The sequence below is a fragment of the Amblyomma mixtum genome, chromosome 8, assembly GCF_055824585.1.
Source record: "Amblyomma mixtum isolate Tamu chromosome 8, ASM5582458v1, whole genome shotgun sequence".
Lineage (NCBI taxonomy): Eukaryota > Metazoa > Arthropoda > Arachnida > Ixodida > Ixodidae > Amblyomma > Amblyomma mixtum.
Genome location: NC_143019.1, coordinates 40,778,588 through 40,800,587, shown reverse-complemented (window position 1 = coordinate 40,800,587; position 22,000 = coordinate 40,778,588). Strand labels below are relative to the sequence as shown.

The window sequence follows — 22,000 nt, the reverse complement described above, 5'->3', positions numbered from 1 at the left end:
TGCGCGATACGTATGTGTATATGCAGATTTGGACCGACTGGCAGTATAAAGGGTTTTGTGAAGGCATGCCGTGTGCAATCCGCTCACAGCGATCAGTGTCTTCAGCAATATGTGAAGTTTCGCATAGGCGCACTTAGAGTAAGAATGAACCACACACATAACAATGCGATTATTTTTATCACATATATATTTCTTTTTCTGAGAGTATACTTTGGGTACTGTACTGTAGTGCTTTGTTTTCAGTTACCACTATATATGCATTCCTTAATCACACTAAAACGTAGACTTTGCCAAAAGTAACCGAGCTGCATGGTTCGCTTCTCGTTCGTATCGCAGCGCCCTTACGGCTTTCCTAAAGATCAAAAGGTCTTGGAATTCGAAGGCGGGGTCAAGGGTTCTCCTTAGCTTTCAGAGGTTTAGAGCTTGAGGGGTGGTATAAGTTTTCCATTATACAGCTGAGAGGCAAAACATGCAGCCTGGATACTTTTGGCCTCAGTAGCGAAATTCTGCTCATCAAACAGCATTCCGGGCTGATGAAAATTGAATGAGAGGTACTCTGAGCTTATTAACTCTTCGCCAAAAGGAATTCATAGCACTGTAACCTTACACTTACCATTTATCCAGTAGGACGACTGTAGGAGAGATGTCGCAAAAAGAGAACCTTAGTCAGTGGAGGTGCAGACGAAAACAGCGAAGGTGACGAAGACCAGTGGTTGGCGTCAACTCCTGTTATAGGTCGTGATCAGTTTTATAGTATCGCCTCGGTGTAGGACTACATGTTCAACGTAAATGTGCACTGACAACGTCACTTTCCCGCTGTCAAAAGCGCGATTTCCGAATTCTTGGCGCGTTTGTTTGAGCGCGCCGTGCGACAGCCGTCGTATGCGTACGGAGTGCCTTTCGCCCACAACAAATGACGCCGACACCGTTTTTTCTTGAAGAAAGCCCCTCATACACTGTAGACAGCGCTGAAAACCCGAAGGAAGAAAAGATAAAGATAGAGGGGCTTCAGGAAAAGACGCTCATGCCGTTTAGACTTACGGTTACGTCGAAACGCCCCTGAGGCGGCACTCCGTGAATCTATAGGAGCAGTGAAATCGTCAGCCACAGGACTAGCTACACTAACAAAACGCTTCTCGCTCAAGCGGCCATTGCTTTCAGCAAGCGAATACAGTCAAACTAAGCATTCTCATCGTAACGCATATTTCTGCTTTCATTCGAGGCGACGTTTCTCTTCTCCTGCCTCGTCCTCCGCCCCGTATAATCTGTCGACCTGAAAAGATTTACTATCGTTTGACGCCACAAAGCTGTGCTATGGCTACCAGGTAGATTGCTCTGCTGTTCACAAGTTCAATGGCATCCCGATAGGCTCTATGGGATGCGGCACATGATGCGGTCTTTTTCCTTCACTGCTCTTGTTTCCTTCCTGCAGTCCAAGTTCTCGATGCTATTCTCTTCAGCTTCCTGTTCCTCATACGTTAGAATTTTTCCATTAGGATTAATTCTAGGTTCCGTGCATGGTAGCTCTGCTAAGTTAGGTTTTGAATTCTTCACAGTGAGGCCAACCCCTCCCAAGGATAGCTGAATTGCCTTCGAAGGTGCAACAATATTCTCTGCGTGGCCAATTCCCCTTGTGGGCGTGAATCTGCCACGATCTTCGTTAGCGGGTGTCCTGTGTGTGTGTTTCTTGGTGTTGTGTCTGTTTCCTACCGCTAAGAATACGATTCCTTTATCTGCCACGAGTTCGAATGCGCAAAATTCTTGACTTTGTGGCCAACCTACCTTGCGGAATTTGTTTTCCAGGATACAATATTCGCTGTAAGGCTAATCTACATGGTGGTTAAGTGCCATATACTTTAGAAAGCGCAACATTCTTTACTGTGCGGCCAATCACCCTCGTTGATATATGGCATGTCTTCGATGACGCAGCATTCTTCACAGCGTGGCTCCTCTCGGACGTGTGATGTTTACGAGAGTGCAATGTTCTTCAGTGTGTGGCCATTGCCCATAGTATTACGTGCCAAGTTTTCCAGGACACAACAGCAGCAGCACCAACGTTTCAGACATGCACAAGGGCACAATATTCTTCACTGTGTAGTCAGAGCCCCTTGGAGTATGTGCCATATTTTCGAGGAAATAACAGCGGCAGTAACAATGCCACACTACTTTTTCGGGCAAGCAACCCAGTGCTCCCGTTGCCGGGGAGCATTCAGAATCAGAAACGAAATACTTTTTTTTTTGCTTTCCACACCATGTGCAAGTCAAAGCGCATGCCTTCTGGAGACTTACTGCATGAAGAGGAGGCATGCGCCAGCTCTCGTCTTCCGCAGTACACGCCCGACTGGGCCGTGCGGAGACATAGCACTTTCGTCACACCTGCCTGCGCGCCCGCCCGCCGCCGAGGCAGCCGCGCGGGTCTACATACACAACACGGACAGCTCAGTGCGACACGTACACCTTTTCTTTTTTATTCAAACGTGGACCCAGACGCGCGCAAAGGCACCGGCGCTACCCGTCTCGTGCTCCATAGATGGGCCGACCGACTCTCTCTCTCTCGAAGTGAAAAAGGCAGCAAAGGCTTAGATACGTTAAGGAGGTACGCTCCACACAAAACAACAAGGTCGCACACAAGCTCAACGTGATCTTCTTCATCAACTTCGTGACAGAGTGCGCGCGATAAAGTTGCTCCCGGAACGCACTTTTTAAGTGCCGCAGGCAACGACTTCTTAAGCTGCGCATGTGTACACCACTCCATCGTGATGGACGCGGTGGCGTGCACCAGGCAGTAGTAGGGTGTACCCCGGCGGCCCCGCGACTGCCGCCGTGTATGCACAAACAAGCAACTTCTCTTTTATTCTTTTTTTTTTCTTTCTCTCAGAGCTAAGCTGCGGCGAATGGCCGTTTCGACGGGGGCACCAGGTGCTCGGGCAACTCCAGGGGCAGGTCGTGTCCGGCGACCTTGACGCTGATGAGGTGCATGGCCAGCGCGAACTCGTCGGCGTCTAGCATGCCGTCTTTGTCCAGGTCGGACAGCTTCCACACTTTGCCCAGCACCGAGTTGGGCAGCTTGCTCTTGACCATCTCGCCCTTGGCCGCCGCGCCCGATATCTTGCCGTCCACGGGCCCCAGGGCGTTGAACAGCTCGTCGTACTTGAACCGCTCCCGGGCCACGATCCAGTCCGGCTCGAGAGAACCCGCGTCGACGCCCTCGCCGCGACCGTAGCCGAACGGGCTCTGCTCGAGCCCGTCGAAGGCGCCCCCCTTGACGACGGCCTCCTCCCGCTGCTCGGTCTGTTCGTGCGGGATCATGGCCATGAGCTGCGCGATGTCCTCGGCCAGCATCCGGTCGACGGTCTCCAGGAGCCGCGGCTTGAGCGCGTGGAACTTGGTGAAGTCGTGCTGCGCCAGCTTCTCCTGCATCTCGCGCAGGTCCGGGAAGTCGCCCGGCGAGATCTGCTGCTCGCGCTGGATCTCGGCGTACAGGTTGCCGAGGCCCTTGATGAGCTCCTTCTTCTTGCTGTCCTTGCCGAACATGGACGGCATCTCCTTCCGCAGGGAGCTGATGATGTGCGCGTGCACCTGCGAGTAGAGGGGAAAAAAAGAAAAGGGAAAGAAGAAAATGATGAAAATTAGTCGGCTATATCGAAGAACAACATACACACTGTGTTTCGTATTATTCATTAACCAGGGAATTGACGAAATTTAAAACAAAGCAAATCAGACCATAATAGGCAATGAAATTTTTAAGCATATGGCGTAAACAAGACACCTCAGATACCTCAAAGGCTGGTTCGGTTTATGGGGTTTAACGTCCCAAAGCGACATCTGCTATGAGAGACGCCGTAGTGGAGGGCTCCGGAAATTTCGACCACCTGGGGTTCTTTAACGTGCACTGACATCGCACAGTACACGGGCCTCGAATTTCTCCTCCAAAGAAATTGAGCCGCCGCGGCCGGGATCGAACCCGCGTCTTTCGGGTCAGCAGCTGAGCACCATAACCACTGCGCCACCGCGGCGGCAGATACCTCAAAGGTGCGCGCTGCTCTGTAGATATTAGAGCATTTAGAAAGACTGAAGAGTTTCTAATCGGTTATCCGTCAGCGATAAAACAGCTACACTAATATTATCCCACTGATTAAGCCTACAGATTATAAGACAAGAGAAAACATTCCCCTAAGTTACGTCCCCACACATTTCCCACGCACACATGCTGAATAAAATGGGACACCCTGTACATAACACTGCGTGCTGCACCGATCTGAAGTAACACAAATTGACTGAATGATTGACTCAGTAACTGCACTAGTTTTTATTATCAGCACAGCCAAAGACGACCACAGGGTCAAAATGACTGCTGTCCATGCAGCCTTCGGCTGAGACGGAGGAACCACTTAAGAGCGTTCCGTAAGTTCCGTTGTGAAAGCGAACGCAACACTCACTCTGAGCCCATTTGACTTAGGCCCGTGCCTGTAAAACAGCTCCGTCGGGATAGGACGAGGAGTGACACGAACTAGCCAAAATACACACATCAGACTGCTAGCACGTAAGTGTCGGTACACGACAACCTTCGGCTACTGCGCCCCCTCCACGAGGCCAAGCAGAAAATGTATCTGCCCAAAAGATTATTCTAACGAGAGGCAGAGGCAGCTTTACAAGCAACATGACTCGGCAATGAGCTTGAAAACGTGCCAGCGGCGCGCAGCTATTTAGTCAGGTGACGTCAAATCGCATACGCTTGGAAAGAACCACCGCATTGCGCAAATCAAACGCATCACATTCGTGAGAACAGCTGCTCAAAAATGCAAAAGCACCCAGACAGTGGATACTGCGACACGGTCTTAACGTGCAGGCACGCAAACTAGGTGAGGCTTCTCGTTTCGGTTTGGTTTATTGGGGTTTAACGTCTTAAAGCGACTCAGGCTCTTAGGGACGCCGTAGTGAAGGGCTCCGGAAATTTCGACCACCTAGGGTTCTTTAACGTGCACTGACATCGCGCAGTACACGGGCCTCTAGAATTTCGCCTTCATTGAAATTCAGCCGCCGCAGCCGGGATCGAACCCGCGTCGGGTGAATTTCGATGAAGGCGAAATTCTAGAGGCCCGTGTACATCAACTCAAAAATTCTCATCGCCAAATTAGGTGCATTTCTGCCTAAAAACAATAATGGCCATTCAATATACACTGACATGTGTACGGCTTAAGGCCTCTCAACAGCGTTGCCCCAGAAGAGCGTAGCCGTGAAGTGTACGCTGCAAGGAATCCAATGCGTTTAGGGGATTCCCCAAAAAGGTTTCAGAAAGGGGAGTAATTAACCATCAGCATGCACCACAGCGCCGAGTTTTAGCCTCGCTCCCAGCGCGCCGAACACCGCCATGTTGCTTTCCTCCTCTCTGGCTGGTTCGGAAAGGCGGTGTCCGTGCGTCCCGTGCGTTCTCTGCGGTTCTCCGTGTTTACTGTATGCGGTTGCCTAGTTGTATTAGCCCGATTTGGGTGTATGTGCGATTAAAGCTGCAACGACGTCTTCGGGAAACCACTGCGCAGTCGTCTGCTGTTCAAACAACTACATTAAGCGAAGGCGGCTTGAAGCGGAGCAGTGTGAAGAACACAGAGAGCCACGGCGGCAGTGCGGTTGCGGGCTTTTTCAGCTACACATACCTTACACGCGAGCACCTACTGCTGATGTCGCTAAGATATGTGTCGTCTGTGACCCTTGCAAAATCAAAACATAATAAGATGCGTAAATGATGCAGCAGCACGGCGGGTTACGTGAAACATTTCTGTTATAACTGCCGATACTGGCGACTGACTACATAAAGACAACGGCACTGTAAACATAGCTATTTGACAGTACTTGAAAGCCATGATGCATTGCGCAAATGCCACAGCTGTTTGCTTGCAGTAAATATCCGATAAATCAGCAGGACTTAAAAAACTGAAGGCCGCAGCTTTGGCGTGTCCACCTTGCATCGTGGCACCTCATGCTTCGACCAAATTCTTTTTTCAACTGACGCCATAATGCAAAGTCCCGATTGTTTAAAAAAAATGTGTCTATTAGGGACGTGCAATCAGCAGGCACGCAGTGCCCACCCGACCACACGCACGCGCTTTCTCGCTCTTTCGGCATTAATCAGCGGCCGCACCCAAGACTGACCAAGCAGATATACTCCTCAATAACTGTCACAGCAGGTGCACCAGTTTCAAGTGTATAAATTACATCGCGTTCAAAGGCCACGACTCTCTACTACTTCTTTTTCTGAGTTTAGCGAAATGTCAGACAACGCGAAGCTCCAAATCCAGTTTCCTCTGTTCCTGCGACACTTTGCTTCGACGCACGCCGCCGACGGATGCACTGGTGCTCCGAAGAGCGCTGCCACACACTCGCATGTCCACGCTAAGAGTGGACCACCTTACATGTGCACGCTTCACCAGTTATTTTACCGTTAGTACGAAGTAATCAAGGAATTTATGCAAAGCCAAAAGCCGGAACAGAATTATGCGCTCCAGCGCTGCCTTCTCCATGTAGCACTACAGAAAGTACCGTTTTTTAGGACAGTGCGGAGGGAAAATGTAGTGAAAGACGCGGTCGAGCGCAGTTTCAATCAGTTCGTGTCACCGGCGCAACGCAGATCAGACCGCTTGAGCGTTTGACAGCAACACTGCTGTTAGCTCGGAAGGGAGCAGTTTTTCTTTTATAATTATAACTACAACATAGAAGCGCTCAGCAAGCTTCGTTCTCGCATTAATAAATGTCTCCATTATAGATACCAGAAAGCCGTTAAAGAAATTGCGCACACTTGCGTAGAAGCGCACCTCCAATGCCGATTTTCGGCACAACTTGCAGGGAAACATCCGCGTCGCCGCTCGCCGAAACACGGGCCATTTTGTTCACAGTTGCTCAGTGCATACAGTGCAACACTTTGCAGGTCAAAATCATGCAAAAATCAACACTCGGATAAGGCTGAACAGCGCGGCGAGTACTCGCTGCCTGTATCGCAGCGGCAGCCGCCCAAGCCAACATGGCGGAGAAATCGGCCAGACGCAAGACGGCGCTGCTGTCGAAAGATGGCCGCGCGCATCTGAAAAAGGTCTATACGACTGCTGCAAAGGAAAGCCCACAACTTATCCAACTTCGCACAAAGGAACTGAAGAAAGAACTGCAAGGAGTGAACAGAACTCCAAAGAACGAACGGAATGATGAGGCCGTTCTCGAACAGTAGCAAACCTACGTCGTCCAAGATTCTTATAAGGGCGCGTCGCTCACGGTGCGACACGGCAATGGGCGAAATTTCACTCCCACAAAGAAAATCAATATGGCAGCTTAGTTCCAAACGTCATAATCGCGCACACCCTAAGCCGAAATGTACACAAGTGCAGATTCGATCACGAACGATCGAATGGACGCACACAATGACGATTACTGCTGCCAAATAGTGTTCCAACATTTAAGTATCACTATAGGTGCATATGCATATAGGTATAGGTGCTATAGCTATAGGTATGCTATAGGTATAGGTGCATATGCAGAACGAAAAAAAAAAACAAACTAGTGGAATATTCCCGTAGCCGCTCACTGAACTATCTCGGGACTCTTCCGTTCAAACGATTTTTAAAACAGCCACTTTGTAACCACCCGCCCGCAGATTAGCCGAAGACAGCGCCTTATCAGTTCTATCAACTGACGAAGCGCAACTCAACCCTAGCAAGCTTTCCGCAACGCTCTTTCACAATCAATTCGCCCCCCTCGCGGATTCTTTCCATTTTAAAAACGACCCCGGAAGGTGGGTCATTTCGTAACTACACCTCCATTTACATGATCCGCATCTACAGAACCACGCGAACCTCCGCGGCTCGCATAGCTGGGCGGCTTTCTTTTCCGCGAAAGCTCACTTTCGCGCGCTTCGGGGTAAAGGCTGTTCTGCACGTGCGACGTCCTTCTCAAGGCGCTGTCCGGCGGCCCGCCCTTCCTCGTAGTTTGCGCAACGAAGGCGGCTTGGAAGGCATCCAGGCATTTAGAGCGTACAATATATACCCCGAGCGAACCGGTCCCCAGCTGACGCCACTCGGAGAGTGCCCGGGAGGGAGGAGAGCGGCTTTTAAAGGGGCGCGCACGTGAGCATGCTCCCGCGACTCACGCCGGCGCGGAGACCAGCAATATGCGGCGGTAGAGCTTGGCACCGCTGAAGAGCGTCGCGACATGGATCACGTACCCACTAGGACGTTCTACTCCTTCTACTACTAATACTGGCAGTTGTTTTCCTACTACGAATACTCCTACACAACTTCACCAGCGCTGCGACGGGGAACAAAGACAAAGAAGGAAGGACAGGGACAAGCGCTTGTCCCTGTCCCTCCTTTCTTTGTCATTGTTCCTCGTCGAAGCGCTGGTGAAGTTGGGAAGATGTACCAACTAGCTCAGATCACGATTTTGCTCCAGAATACTCATATCACTGCTGTCACCACTACTGCTGATGTACCAACATTCCAACGACTAATACTGCTAATTCTACTACTGCGATAATGATGATGATAGCGAATTTTTAAGGCGCAGGGACATCTTCCAAAGAGGGCCACGACACAAGGTGTTTTTCGTTTGCTCATGGTAGGGTCACAGACCCATTTCCCAAGCATTTCACTATGAACAATCCGAACACCAGGTCAGGGGAAGCCTGCACCCATCGTATCACCGGTGGGTACCCGGAGGCACTGGGGATCGAAACGCTCACCTCCCACATGCGAGGCATGCGGGGCCACCGCTGCGGTACTAATCTAATCATACTACTACTGCTGCTACTACTATACTGCTACTGTCACTTTGTAGTGAACAGATAGAGTGCTGACTACTTTTATCGACCATTTGCTTTGACTTCTCGTAAACTAACATATTTTCAGTTATTTCAAGGGGAATATGAGAATACAAAATTTGCTCGTACAGAGTGTAGTGGGCAGAAGTAAGACGCCTCCCTCCCCCCTTTTGTTCAGAAGGTTGCCGCTCTGCATGGGGGCGCCACTTGAGAAGGTCCTATTGCTTCGGAAAACGGGGGTTGGGGGGGGGGGACTTACTTTCGCCCACGGAAACAGAAGCATGCTTTCACCCACGACTGTAAGTGGTTGCCACAGGAAGCCGATAAATTGAGATGAATGGGACGGCTAGGCCTATGTCCTGCAGTGGACGTATAATCTAGCAGCTGCTGCTGATGATGAAGAAGCTAACGTACAACGTCATCGTTCTCGGTGGCACGCCAGTACCCCAAGGACAGACAAACTATGGTCAGCAAACGCTAGTGTGCATCACTCATGAAAGGCCACAAACCACTGTATATAAGATATTTTCCCATTACGCGGACACACAAAAAAAGCGTGAGTGCCACTTTTTCCATAGCTTCGTACGGACGTCATCTTTCCTGGTCGTTGCGGCTCTTTTTATAATGTGCACCAAACGTCAACGTGTAGTCGATGTAACACGTCATATATCCCACCTAAAATGATCACGCAATCAATTTCCCGTTCTCATGAACACGTCAACAACAAAAACAACAAAATTCACATTCCCCAAACCTTAGGGGCCGTGTTAATGTGCAGCCGGGGTCAGTTGTAGGCAACTGCTCTTGTTTCGAACTAATTATAAATTTTAATGGACCAAGGGCAACTTTACCAATGAGCTCCACGGCGCAAGGCGTTTTCTCTGTACGCAAGGTGAGGTCAAAGACCCATTTTCCAAGAATTTCACACGAGGTAAGCCAAGCACCAGGCCGGGGGAACGCCCCCACCGGCACTGGGGAGAGAAATCCTCACCTCCCGAGTGCAAGGCGGATTCTCAAATTTCGGGGACACCGCGGCGGTGCCTGCGACATTAAATGAAAAAGATTAATCCACCATCGCCCCAGAAAGCCAATGTCCGCTAAAAATTTTCCTCGTATTTCAGAGACTGCCGCCAGCTTTCATATCTGTGCATATACTATACGTAGCATGACAAGTTATCAGTGAAACATACGCGTGTCACTGCATCTGCTGTCCTGCTATTACTAGCCATGGCAGATATCAAGGTCCTCCCATGCACGCACGGTTACACTCTAAACAGGAGTACACCCATATGGGAGTAAAAAGTGAGTAAAGTTGTCCTTTAGCGCACACCCTTTTAGAAAAGGGAGCGCGCGAGAGGACAGCTTTACTCCCTTGTCTAGCGATAGCTACATTAACCACGAATTTGCGATTTCGCTGTGGCGGTGCGCCGAGGAGACACAGTGACCGACCTTGAGCCGTTGCCTAGCAACCGCCGCAGCTACCGGACGCCGCGCGCTCGCCGCGCCATCTGGCACGACGTTACACCGCGCGCCTCGCCGCGGGGCCGCCGCCGCCGTTTGGTATAACGTCACACCGCTTGCCTCGTCGTTGCGCTCGCCTTAGCTTTCGCTATGTATATCCTGGGGCAGCCGAGCTAAGCCACTGCCAATTTTTTACTCCTTTCTGTTTCGAGTGTCGTTTTTTTTTTTCGCTACCCAATTCACCCATCGTAAGGATGAAATAAAGTTATTACATTCGAGGCCCGAAGTTCGCAGACTTCAGGCAAACAGAATTACGAGAACAGAGAGCAATACACGAAGGCACGTCAGCCTCTGTGTATAGACCACTCTTTTAGTTCCCGCTGATAAGCGCAGTCGCCTCGGGATGTCAGGGCGGAAATATCGTCCACTGTTCCGCCTTCCAGCTTAAAGTCGACTCAACATATCGTCCGGCGATGAAGTTATCGCGTCAAGATAAACGAACACTCACCACAGAAAAGCGGAAACCAAAAATGGGAAAGAAGAATAAAAGGAAAGCATACACATTACTTTACTTTTACTTCCACTGGCAAGTATTCGTTCACGTACGCCAATCATAACCCGCCCTTAAGAACAACCTTTTGTTTTTGTTTTGTTTTTCATTCGAAAAATGGTCAGATAACTCCTCCTCCAGCTTCCACTAAGAGGCAGTGTTTTTAGCGAGGCTTCGTACGCTACGGTCCGCATGAAGACACCATAAGACGGAACAGCGTAACGCAGTATAATGAAAAAGAAAAAAAAAAGAAAACTGCACAGCCGCACGCCGTCAAGAGGCTATACAGAATGCGATTTTGGCGATGAAATCTAATTCATCAGTATTTAGGGCGCTTCTATATTCCCGGCTGTGGGCAAAGAATCATCTCGGCCCGCGGGGGAAGGGGAGGCTCTAATATAGTTGATGAACATTTTTACGCAATTTCTTCATGAGCAATGTCTGCAGACAGATTTCCAATCATCTTTTTCTTCATCGGTAATACACCGTTTTTTGCAAACTTTTGACTTCGCGGGTGTGCTCACAAAATAACGCTATTGTACTACAGGTGCTATAACATGAAAGGCAACACATCATAACCATTCAAGAAATGATTAATCCAAAGGATGAGTGATATACACAGCTCTGTTGGTTTTCTAGGTATTTTTTTTCCCATCTGGACGGAGAGTGGCCATGATACATTTTCAACTTCAGTGAATAAATACAGAGTTCGTACTTTTGCGCGAACAGACTGTTCCCTCTCATGTTGGAGCTACACCTGTACAAGACGGCCGCACCCAATGAACCGAAACTCGAACGGTTCACACAGTAAACACGAATACACCTATACACAAACACGATACACCTATACACCTATAAACACGAATACACGCGGTAAGCTGACTTCTAGCGCACTAACTTTTATAAAAGGGAGTCCACTTACTCCCTTTTTGCTCCTTCCTGTCTAGAGTGTACGCTCGAAAAACTCCCAGGACGTATCGCTTCGTCCTCCGACCGGGTGTCCATCTACACTCTAAACACGCCTATAGAGGAGTAAAAGACAGCAAGCTATCCTCTAACGCGCTCCCTTTTATGAAAGGGAGTCCGCTTATTCCGTTTTTGCTCCTTCCTGTCTAGAGTGTACGCTCGAAAAACTCCCAGGACATATCGCCTCGTCCTCCGGCCGGACGTGTCCAAGAAGCACTTTGCTACAGGTTTTTTCCTCCCCTTTCCCTCCAAGATTAGAGCCCACGCTCTGAAACTTTCTGCACGGGCAGAGGACCGTGCATAATGGTCACGCTATCGCACACAAGGCACACGTCTGCTTACTTTTTTTACCCTCCGCCTCCTTTCTAGAACGCTTGGCTTCACACGGGCGTACAAAATGATCAACGGGCCTTAGCAGAGCAATCGTGCTTTTTCAAAGAGCAGTCATTCCCCAGGACACATTCGGATAACGCGGTCATCGGCCACCAGGTGGAGGCAAGAGTTTACGGCCACTGCATATATATGCTACGTACTACGCCTTTAAAGCTTCGTCTAACTTGCGTATAAGTATGGCATAAGTCAACTGCCACCATTTTCACTCTTTACAACTTGGCTGAGCACACGTGGTCTCTGAACTGTGTTGTCCATGTAAGCCGCCTCGGTGAAATCTGCCAATCTACCTGGAAGCTTAATTCAGATACCTTCCCGATGACAAAAAAAAAAAAGTATGCACGGCACTGCAAACGCGACACTTGCACTCACGTGACGCACTACCACCTGCACCGAGGCCTTGGAATTCGTGAAAAAACGGAGCAAACTAGTCTTGCGCCACCGACGCAGCGAAAAGAGGCCAATGGCAGTGCGACCCGCAGCCCGTAAAATCGAGGAGAAAGTGGAACCCGCCGGAGCAGCGGAAAATGCAAAAAAGAAACGACGAACGCCCGCGTGCCATACTGCGGAAACGACTACGAAATCCTCGACGCACCCCGCCACGCCGAAGGTCGCGCGCGTGCACACTGACACGGGCATGGCCACCGCATGCCTTCTTTTCGGCGTTGATTATTGATATTTGTAATTCCTCGGCTTTTTGTTCCGGTAACAACAAAAAAAAGCTTAACAACGGACTATATCCTTGTGGCAGGGCAGACGAACAGTGTTTGGTAGTCATGAATGATGCAGGCGGAGCTTTCTTCCGACTCAAGCTGTATTCGACAATAGACAATGCGTTTATGTAATGTAAATCTTCAACATTTTCGCCATCATCATCATCAACCTGACTACGCCCACTGCGGGGCAAAGTTCGTCCGTTACCCCGAACGACCCCATCAGTTACCGTGCCTTACGCGTTACATGACCACTCGACTCTCTTTCCAACAGCGCATCGTAAAAGTAGTCCTTACCGTAGAGTAAAAGAGAAAAAAAATAACGCATGTCGGTATACTAAGGCCAGCGCAAAATGAGTATTTTCTGCGGCAGGCACAGTGATCAAAAGTGGCGCTCTCCACCACGTTTGGAACATAGCACCAGCGTTTAAAGGACGAAGACATTCACATCTGTCGAGAAAACCAGTGCAGAACAGGAGGGGACAAAAGAATGAGGTGTTTTTTTGGGCTGTTTTTCTACTTCCCAAAAAGGCTCACCGACAAGTCCACTTCGCGGTCTTAACTGAAGAATACACCAAGGGAACTGTTTGTCTTGTTTTTTTCCTCCGTGTGCTCGGATTTTACTCCAATGCTTCAAAAGTACTTTACCCCCCCTCCCCACAACCTAAAAAAAAAAAAAAGAATAAGAGCTCGGACCTGAGATTAAATTTACAGACTCAGGTCAACCCAGCCACGACAGGATCGAAGAATGAAAACCACACTCGCGAGTGCAGAACCTGCCAACGCTTCAAGCGTTAAACACACACAGAGAAAGGCCGCACACACGCACGCGCCTAGCCGCGAGCGATCGATGAAAATGACCACAAAAGGGTTACTGACCACTCGCCGTGTTTACCCAGGGCGCAGCTGCGCGCAGTTTGACAGGCGCCCGAGACAAGGCAGACAAGTGCGTTCCCCCCCATCTCTCCACGCATTTTTTCAACGCTGAGAGACAACAAAATAGACTACGCGTATAAATAGGTGGGGTCGGATGGGACCGCCTAAATGCCGTAAGCGTGTACACTGGACGCATATGGATAGGAGAGTTTCTCAGTATTACCGATAGGGGGAAAGACGGCGCCACCGTCTATCATCTATGCGAGTTTCCATCCATCGCGGAAATGCTGGGAAGGCGAGGTTTCCTATTTGGCTCGGGTATATAGAGTCGGGCAGAAAACTTGGATTCTGCCTCTGAAATAAGCAGTTACGAGCAGTGATATGGCTGCGATGCTCTCCTTTGCGTGCAGATGAAATTATTTTAATAGTACGATTTTCCCTTTTGCAATAAATTTAACGCGAGTGTTAGGCCGGTATGGAAACTTCCACAGTGATCCTTCCAGGCTTGCCGCCAGAAGTCTTACTGTTATGACCGAATCCACGTTTCATGCCCAACAATAGCCGAGCCATGCACGAAACCTCATTTTCCGGCATGCAGGAAGGAAAGAACTGGGGAGAGGCGGTTAACGTCACATTTCTTGAAGCCGGCCTCCCCCCTCGTACGAGACGTGCTCGAGTTCCACCGCCACACTGCACCCCCACGCAATGACAGAACTGTCAATCTTCGAAGGAGAAAAATCACCCTCGTTCGTAACGCAAACTTTCCGCGCGATCGTTCACCACAATGACCGCACAGACTACCTCGGGGTTAAGTATACACGGGTAGCTGCCATATGAAAAAAGAAAAAAAGAAAAAGCCAGTCTGCAAAGCAGAAAGAACTCCGCTGTTTGTGGGCTGAAACTTTAAAATGCCTTCTGGGTATTGCCTCGAACAAAAACTGCCCAGACAAAAAAAAAAAAAAAAAAGAAGCGAGCGCGTCAACCATGCTCCTGAATTAATCACTGGTCGAACGTTCGAAGTGTGTTCCCTTTAATACCGCCGCTACCCGTATAAGCGGCGAAGATAAAACTGCCACACAAAAAACTCTGGACCAAAGAGTAGACGGCGAATGCAAAACACCGCCTGTTCCGGCAAAACACACGCACACAGCTGCAATGACTAACGGCCGCCTCTATTTCGCACAGAGCTGCCGTGCAGGTGCTGCGTCGCGGGAGCCGAGCCACTGCACTATATACCTACCACGGTGAAAGAGATATACGGATACTCCAACACGAGCCCAGAAAAAGAAAAAATGTCACTCGCTGCAGAGACTCCGCCATTTCACCCCCAGAACATTTTTCTGTCCCTGTGCCCACGTTTTACACTTCAGGGACATCAGCGTCAGACTTACCCAGACAATGTCCCCCACCCCCCTCCTCCACAACACACTGTAGGAGTAACGCGGGAGATTTTGTCTCAGAAGCCGAAAACTAAATGAAGACCGCACGTACGCCGACAAAAACAGACGCAACTTGGTGTTAGGTTTCGCGCGCTGTTTAACGTCCCAAAGCGACCAAGGCTATGAGAGACGCCGTAGTGAAGGGCTCCGGAAATTTCGACCACCCGGGGTTCCTTAACGTGCACTGACATCGCACAGTACACGGGCCTCTAGAATTTCTCCTCCATCGAAATGCGGCCGCCATGCACGGCCGGGGTCGAACCCGCGTCTTTCGACCGGGTCAGCATCCGAGCACCGCAACCACTGAGCCACCACGGCGGCTAAAACGGGCGCAACTGCGGGAGATGCGAACTATCTGCCACCGCTTATCGTTGAGAGGGACGACTCCACCGAAACCCGGCGCCGCTAAGAGAAACGCATTCGTAAAAGCTTCAAAGGCGTAACGCTGCTCCCGGTCTACTCGCTGGCTTCCAATCCACAGTCTCGGCCGCCATACGCGTTACGTTGAGGACAGGACAATGACCTCTCTTTCAGCGACTTGCACTGCGCATGAGCAACAAATGCCCTGCTTGTTTTAGTCGCCGCCGCGGTGGCTCAGTGGTTATGGTGCTCGACTGCTGACCCGAAAAACGCGGGTTCGATCCCGGCCGCGGCGGTTGAATTTCTTTGGAGGAGAAATTCTAGAGGCCCGTGTACTGTGCGTTGTCAGTGCACGTTAAAGAACCCCAGGTGGTCGAAATTTCCGGAGCCCTCCACTACGGCGTCTCTCATAGCCTTAGTCGCTTTGGGACGTTAAACCCCATAAACCAACCAACCTGCTTGTTTTAGTCTATACGTCTTCACCAATACAACAGCTCGTGTTCACACGTCGGAGAATTTTTGTCCACCGACAGCCCTGCGTAAGTTTGCAATATCGAGGCAAGACTGCTCGAGGCAAGAAAGAAAATGTGCACTACCGTCGAAAGCAGAGTCGATGACGACGACGTCACTTGGCACTGCTCGCAAGCGCCCTTCAAATCCCGCGTCAGTAACGCCCTATAGAAGCACTCATGCGGGCGCGTGCATGTAACTGCATACCGCGCGTACCAGTCGCTCACGATACGCCAAGACAGTCCCCGGTGATCAGAAACAGCCTGAAGCGTCGACTGACGGCGCTCGCGCGTACATATTTCAGTTATTAGAGGCGTGAAGAGAAGCCGCTGCGTGCGGGCGCAACTGCCTCGGCAGCGAGTGAATGCGCCTTAGCATCCGCATTCCTGCGTAAGCAACGCTAAGGCGGTTGCATACAGCGATGCGGCGTGGGGGCTCACGTTTCAAACGTGCGTGGTCGTGTCAACTGAACTCCGTCGCCAACAGACCGCACTTTAATTTCCCTCGTGTCTGCACTGAAATAACTGTTTACAGCTACCGTACATTCCGACCTTGCACGCGTGTGTGCGATCACATATCTCGGCTATAGTTTCGCACGAAGCACGAAGAGTTTCGAAGCTAGCATTATAATTAAACCCTCTGCTGTTGACTGCCTCGCAAACTTTGATTAATTAATTAATTGGTTGGTTGACTGATTGATCGATTGACTGAGAGGTGAATGGATGAATCGATCGATCGATCGATCGATTAGTGGATGGATCCATTCATTGATCGAGGAATCGATCGATCGCTCGATTGATTAAATGACACTAAATGCGTGAATGACTGATTGAGTTAATGATTGATCGATCGATTGAGTGACTTCTTGATCGATCGATTGAATGACTGACTGGTTTGGTTTGGTTTATTGGGGTTTAACGTCCCAAAGCAACTCAGGCTATGAGGGACGCCGTAGTGAAGGGCTCCGGAAATTTCGACCACCTGGGGTTCTTTAACGTGCACTGACATCGCACAGCACACGGGCCTCTAGAATTTCGCCTTCATCGAAATTCAGCCGCCGCGGCCGGGATCGAACCCACGTCTTTCGGGTCAGCAGCCGAACGCCGTAGCCACTGAGCCACCGCGGCGGGGGTGAATGACTAAGTGACTGACTGATTGGTCGATCTATTGATGATTTACTGATTGATCAATCTACTGACTGACTGACTGATTGATCGGTTGGTTGGTTGATTGATCAGTTGATTGATTAGGTTTTACTTTCCCTTCAAAGCGAACGAAGGAACTTCAGGTTAAAAGCCGCAAGTAGTTTGGAAAGTGCCTGCAGGCAGTCCCTGCATTTCCTGTATGGAATAAAAAAAAACAACTTGCGACAGCGAAGGACAAACACACAAACGGTGAATCCCGGCTTCAGCGGAGCCCGTCGGGCTTAAACGCCGCGGGCGCTAGAGGCCGACCGCCTCCAAAGCAGAGGGCAGTGTCAGAAGCAGAATATATAGGTCAGCAAAAACGAAGAAACGCGAAAAACGCCATGCCAACGACACCGGAAAAGAGCCGCTTCGCTATTCCCGCCAAAGCCACCTAGACTTTCCCGCCCGCACGCGACGTCAAAGGTCGCGTCTCACGCCGCATTTGTATTTTTGCTATGGATATAGAGTTGCGGGGGAGGGTGGACCACTAAAAGTTATTATGCCCACATAGTATCCGTCGACGCAAACAAATACAAGTTCAGCATTATAAACTACAAACTTGTCGACATTTAAAAGGACGATAAATACGAATAAGTCAGTTTAGATCGATAGATAATACCATTCGGGGACGTCGGGGACGCGGGTTTCAGGCAAATTGATTTTGTGACGTCAAGCTCAGTGCGCATCCCTCGAATGCAAACAAAGAAAAGAAACGATACGGAAAGGGGAAAGGAAATGAAGAAGAACTTCCTGAGCCGAACAAATAGCAAGCGACAACTGTCAGGTGCTAAGCTGTTCAGCTGCGATGAGGGAACTAAACGCCCTCCCCCCAAAAAACGAGTTTACAGAGTACCTACAAGAGCGCTGACGTTCTCGGGTGACGAGAGCACCTTTCCGAAAAGCATACGTTCTACAAACGAGATGCCCACCGCTCGGTCACTTCCCTTCATTGTCCGCGATAACAGCGACCACATTTCACGCATTCGCTCGGCACACACGCACAAAAAGAAACAAAAGAAAGGTTATCTCCTCTGCGCGCGTCCGTCATTTGTACCCGAGGAGGACAGGCCGGCACAAATTCCACACCAAAGGTGTCACCTTCGGCTAAGGGGTATTGCCTTCTTGCACAAATGCATTCCCACACTACTTCCTCGTCACCTAAAACTCACCTGCATAGCATGGAGCATCCTACCCTGCTTCCTAACGGTATCGAAGAATTTGCCACGGTCCCCATGAAGTACACACGCGCATGAAGCGTGTGTATACTTCACTGTCATTGAAACCGTGGAAAGCATGTTGAAACTCCGTTTTCTTTTCATGTTCACCCTGTGTGTCCTTTGTATGTCATTTTCTTTAAGTCCGCTTCCCGAGACGATACCCAGACACCTCTCGCTTGTTTATGGCCAGCGGCGGCTCCCCTCGGGGCGACGGGACTCTGGGAACCCGGGGGAGAGGGGCAAAAGGTTGGTACAGTTGGGAGAGCTCCTCCGTCTGGAGGAGCAATGGAAAAGGGCAGAACGGGCGGGGAGCCCCAACGATGAGCATGCAATTTTTCGAGCACTTGCTCCCCTACTAACGAACAGTTTGATTGTTTCTTGCACTAAACGAAGTTATGTAAACGATAACAGTGTACTGCTATCAACAACGAACTAAATCAGTTAGTTTCTACAAAGCATAATGGTATTATTTCTGCGCTTACTGGCGTATCGACTGAAGCGAGAAATTAGTTGTTTTTTTTTTCAAGATGGAAGATGAAAGAAAGCAGAACAGACAACCACGTGTAGCCGGTGGGATCCAAACCCACGACCTCAGCGTGCGCTGCCCCCCCCCCCCCCCCCCCACCACTCGTTTTCTATTTGATGGACAAGGTCCAAATGAACCACATCAAATGAGAACCATGAGACTCGAAAGAATCATTACAAGAATAAAGGATGAACGGGGGCACCGCCTATTTCCGAGGATTAACCGCCGCATGAAATTCATCGTCGCAAAAGCGCCCAGCATCTGCCGAAACCTCAGTATGCGAACCCAGTTACGCGCTTTGAAGGTAGCGCTCAATCTACTGGGATTATTAAGCTCTAATGCAGTTTCCACTTCTGCAAGAAGGCGGAACGAAATGCGCGGGTTTATTAGCTAGACACGTGGCTACTCCATCCTACACAGACATATTTATTGCAGAACAAGCGGCCATCACATCGCGAAAACTTTAATGGGACCGAAACAAAAAGCGATAACTTTCAGATGGCGCTGAGGCAGTTACGACGGCGACAGCTGTGGTGCATCGTTAAAATACTGCCGCACATTTCACTTCCATGATAGTTCTGTACGGTCATGCAAAGTGTTTTATTTACAATTTTTATTTCAATGCGACAGTATTAAAAACGTAATCGGTGGGGAATAATGTGTCGTCAATCACAAAATTCGCCCACTGGCAGGCCGAAAGTGACGTACCAGACCGAATAATTCCCACTGGCTGGAGGTGAGTGACGTCACACGACAGGATATGTCCCATTGGCTGGTCGGAGGTTACGTCACCAGACCGGATCATTCCCACTGGTTAGAGTGGAGTGACGTCACTAGACAGGATAAGTTCCAGTGGCTGGACGGAGGTTACGTCACCAGACCGGATCATTCCCATTGGCTGGGGGAAGCGAAGTCACCGGACGTGATGCCACTTCCGGTAAAGGCATCAATCAGCTTCTAATGCTATCGCATTGCCGACACGTTACGTAAATGGTGTCCCTGTGATATTTTTTTTTTTTTCATGAGAAATGATTAGACACTAAACAGCTCTTACATTACACCATATGACAGGCTTTTGTATGCCACAGTCGGGGATCCCAGGAGGAAGTACGGCAAGCGACAGCTGCGGTGAAAAAAAATAGCGCGTCACTAATCTAATCTAGCTAAACCTACGTCTGATTCGAACAGAGAGCAGCGCATGCGCAAGCTCGCCACGCGTCTGCATAACTGACCTTGGCCCAACCAGACACCGTGTCCCACTGCGCACTTGTCTGGTATAAAAGACAGGCTGCGTCCACTAAGGAGGTTAAATTGACCTTTTCAGAGGAGGGATGACGCCGCAGCCGCGTACAATACGTGCCTCTCGTGAAATAAAATAAAATATTACTAAAATTTAGAGCGAAGTCTCCCCCCACGATGACACGCAGCAACGGAAGTTCCGGAACGAAAATTCGTCTAGACAGTCCCGGCAGTCTGGAGAACTGTATACAAAGCCTGTAGCGTCTACAGTCGCCTCTGTAAACAGTCCATGCATTTTTCGAATAGCCTTATCCATGGACGTGTCTTTGGACAATTCGCATAGACCGCCCATAGACGGGCTAAAGGCGTACTTTTTAGACCCTGGGCAAGTTAACTTAAAAGTTTGGTTGGTTTGGTAAACTGGGGTTTAACGTCCCAAAGCGACTCAGGCTATGAGGGACGCCGTAGTGAAGGGCTCCGGAAATTTCGACCACCTGGGGTTCTTTCACGTGCACTGACATCGCACAGCACACGGTCCTCTAGAATTTCGCCTTCATCGAAATCCGGACGCCGAAGCCGGGATCGAACCCGCGTCTTTCGGGTCAGCAGCCGAGCGCAGTAACCACTGAGCCACCGCGGCGGGATAGTTAACTTAAAAGTGCAAGCACGTGTAATCCATGGACTGTCTACTGATTGGCTACGAAAATTGTCGCTATACCTTTGTATCTTTTGCTTAGGGTATAAAAGGCACACGGGCCTGCACTTAAAGTTGACCGCCCACTATACACTGGCCCGCAGGCATGTTTGACCACATACAGGGTGTTTCATCTAAGACTTTCTGCAATTTTTAAAAATAAGCTATTTGAATTAGATGCGCGCTTTTTCTGGCATAGCATTGTCAGTGGTGTAGTACATCATAATTCAACCAAGACGTGCTAACTAGCAGGCTTGTTAACCAATATTTAATACTTAACTTTTAAACTATTACCGTTGGGCTCCTTAATTATTGAGAGGCATGCAGCCCACTGTAAGTAACGTCCATATCCGTTTTTAGAATTTCGAGAACGCGATTATCCTCGGCGCTGTGGCCCAACAAATCTCGCCTACATCGCGCCAAAATACATGCGGTTTGAGAAGCTTGCAGGCAAAGCAACCTCTCCAGTGAACCTAACTCGTGGAAATAGCCAAAATTTGTTCTGCCACAGCGCCGAGGATAATCGCGTTCTCGAAATTCTAAAAACGGATATGGACATTACTTACGGTGGGCTACATGCATCTCAATAATTAAGGAGCCCAACGGTAATAGTTTAAAAGTGAACTATTAAATATTGGTTAACAGGCCTGCTAGTTAGCACGGCTTAGCTGCATTATGATGTACTACACCACTGACAATGCTATGCCAGAAAAAGCGCGCATCTAATTCAAAAAGCTTATTTTTTAAAAATGCAGAAAGTCTTAGATGAAACACCCTGTATATACACTTTATAGATTATCGACAGAAACACACAAGCCCAGGCACTTGTATTCAGCTTTCGAACGATGTGTGCGAAAGTGGTTACAGCCGACTGAATAGCAAAAACAATAAACCATGCTCTCGTGGTATAAAGCCGGCGCCGATGTACTTATACATATAGCCTCATTATTCGAGAAGCATTACAGCTGTGCACGAAGAAGTTCAGCGTGCTTCCAGGGCGGTTTTTTATTCTTTTGACTGCCCACAAACTGAAGGCGCAGGATTGTTCAAAGCACGTTTATGACGCTATAAC

At 49.5% G+C, this 22,000-nt stretch overlaps 1 protein-coding gene across 1 annotated transcript in view; it reads right to left on the bottom strand.

Moving 5' to 3' along the window:
* Window positions 1-2,443: 2,443 nt before the first annotated feature.
* Past1 (putative achaete scute target 1) overlaps window positions 2,444-22,000 on the bottom strand; it is a 43,126-nt gene continuing 23,569 nt past the window's right edge. Inside the window, exon 2 of the mRNA XM_089557159.1 lies at window positions 2,444-3,579. Coding sequence (XP_089413285.1) covers window positions 2,881-3,579 — 699 coding nt within the window. The 3' untranslated portion in view covers window positions 2,444-2,880. The remainder of the gene's footprint in view (window positions 3,580-22,000) is intronic.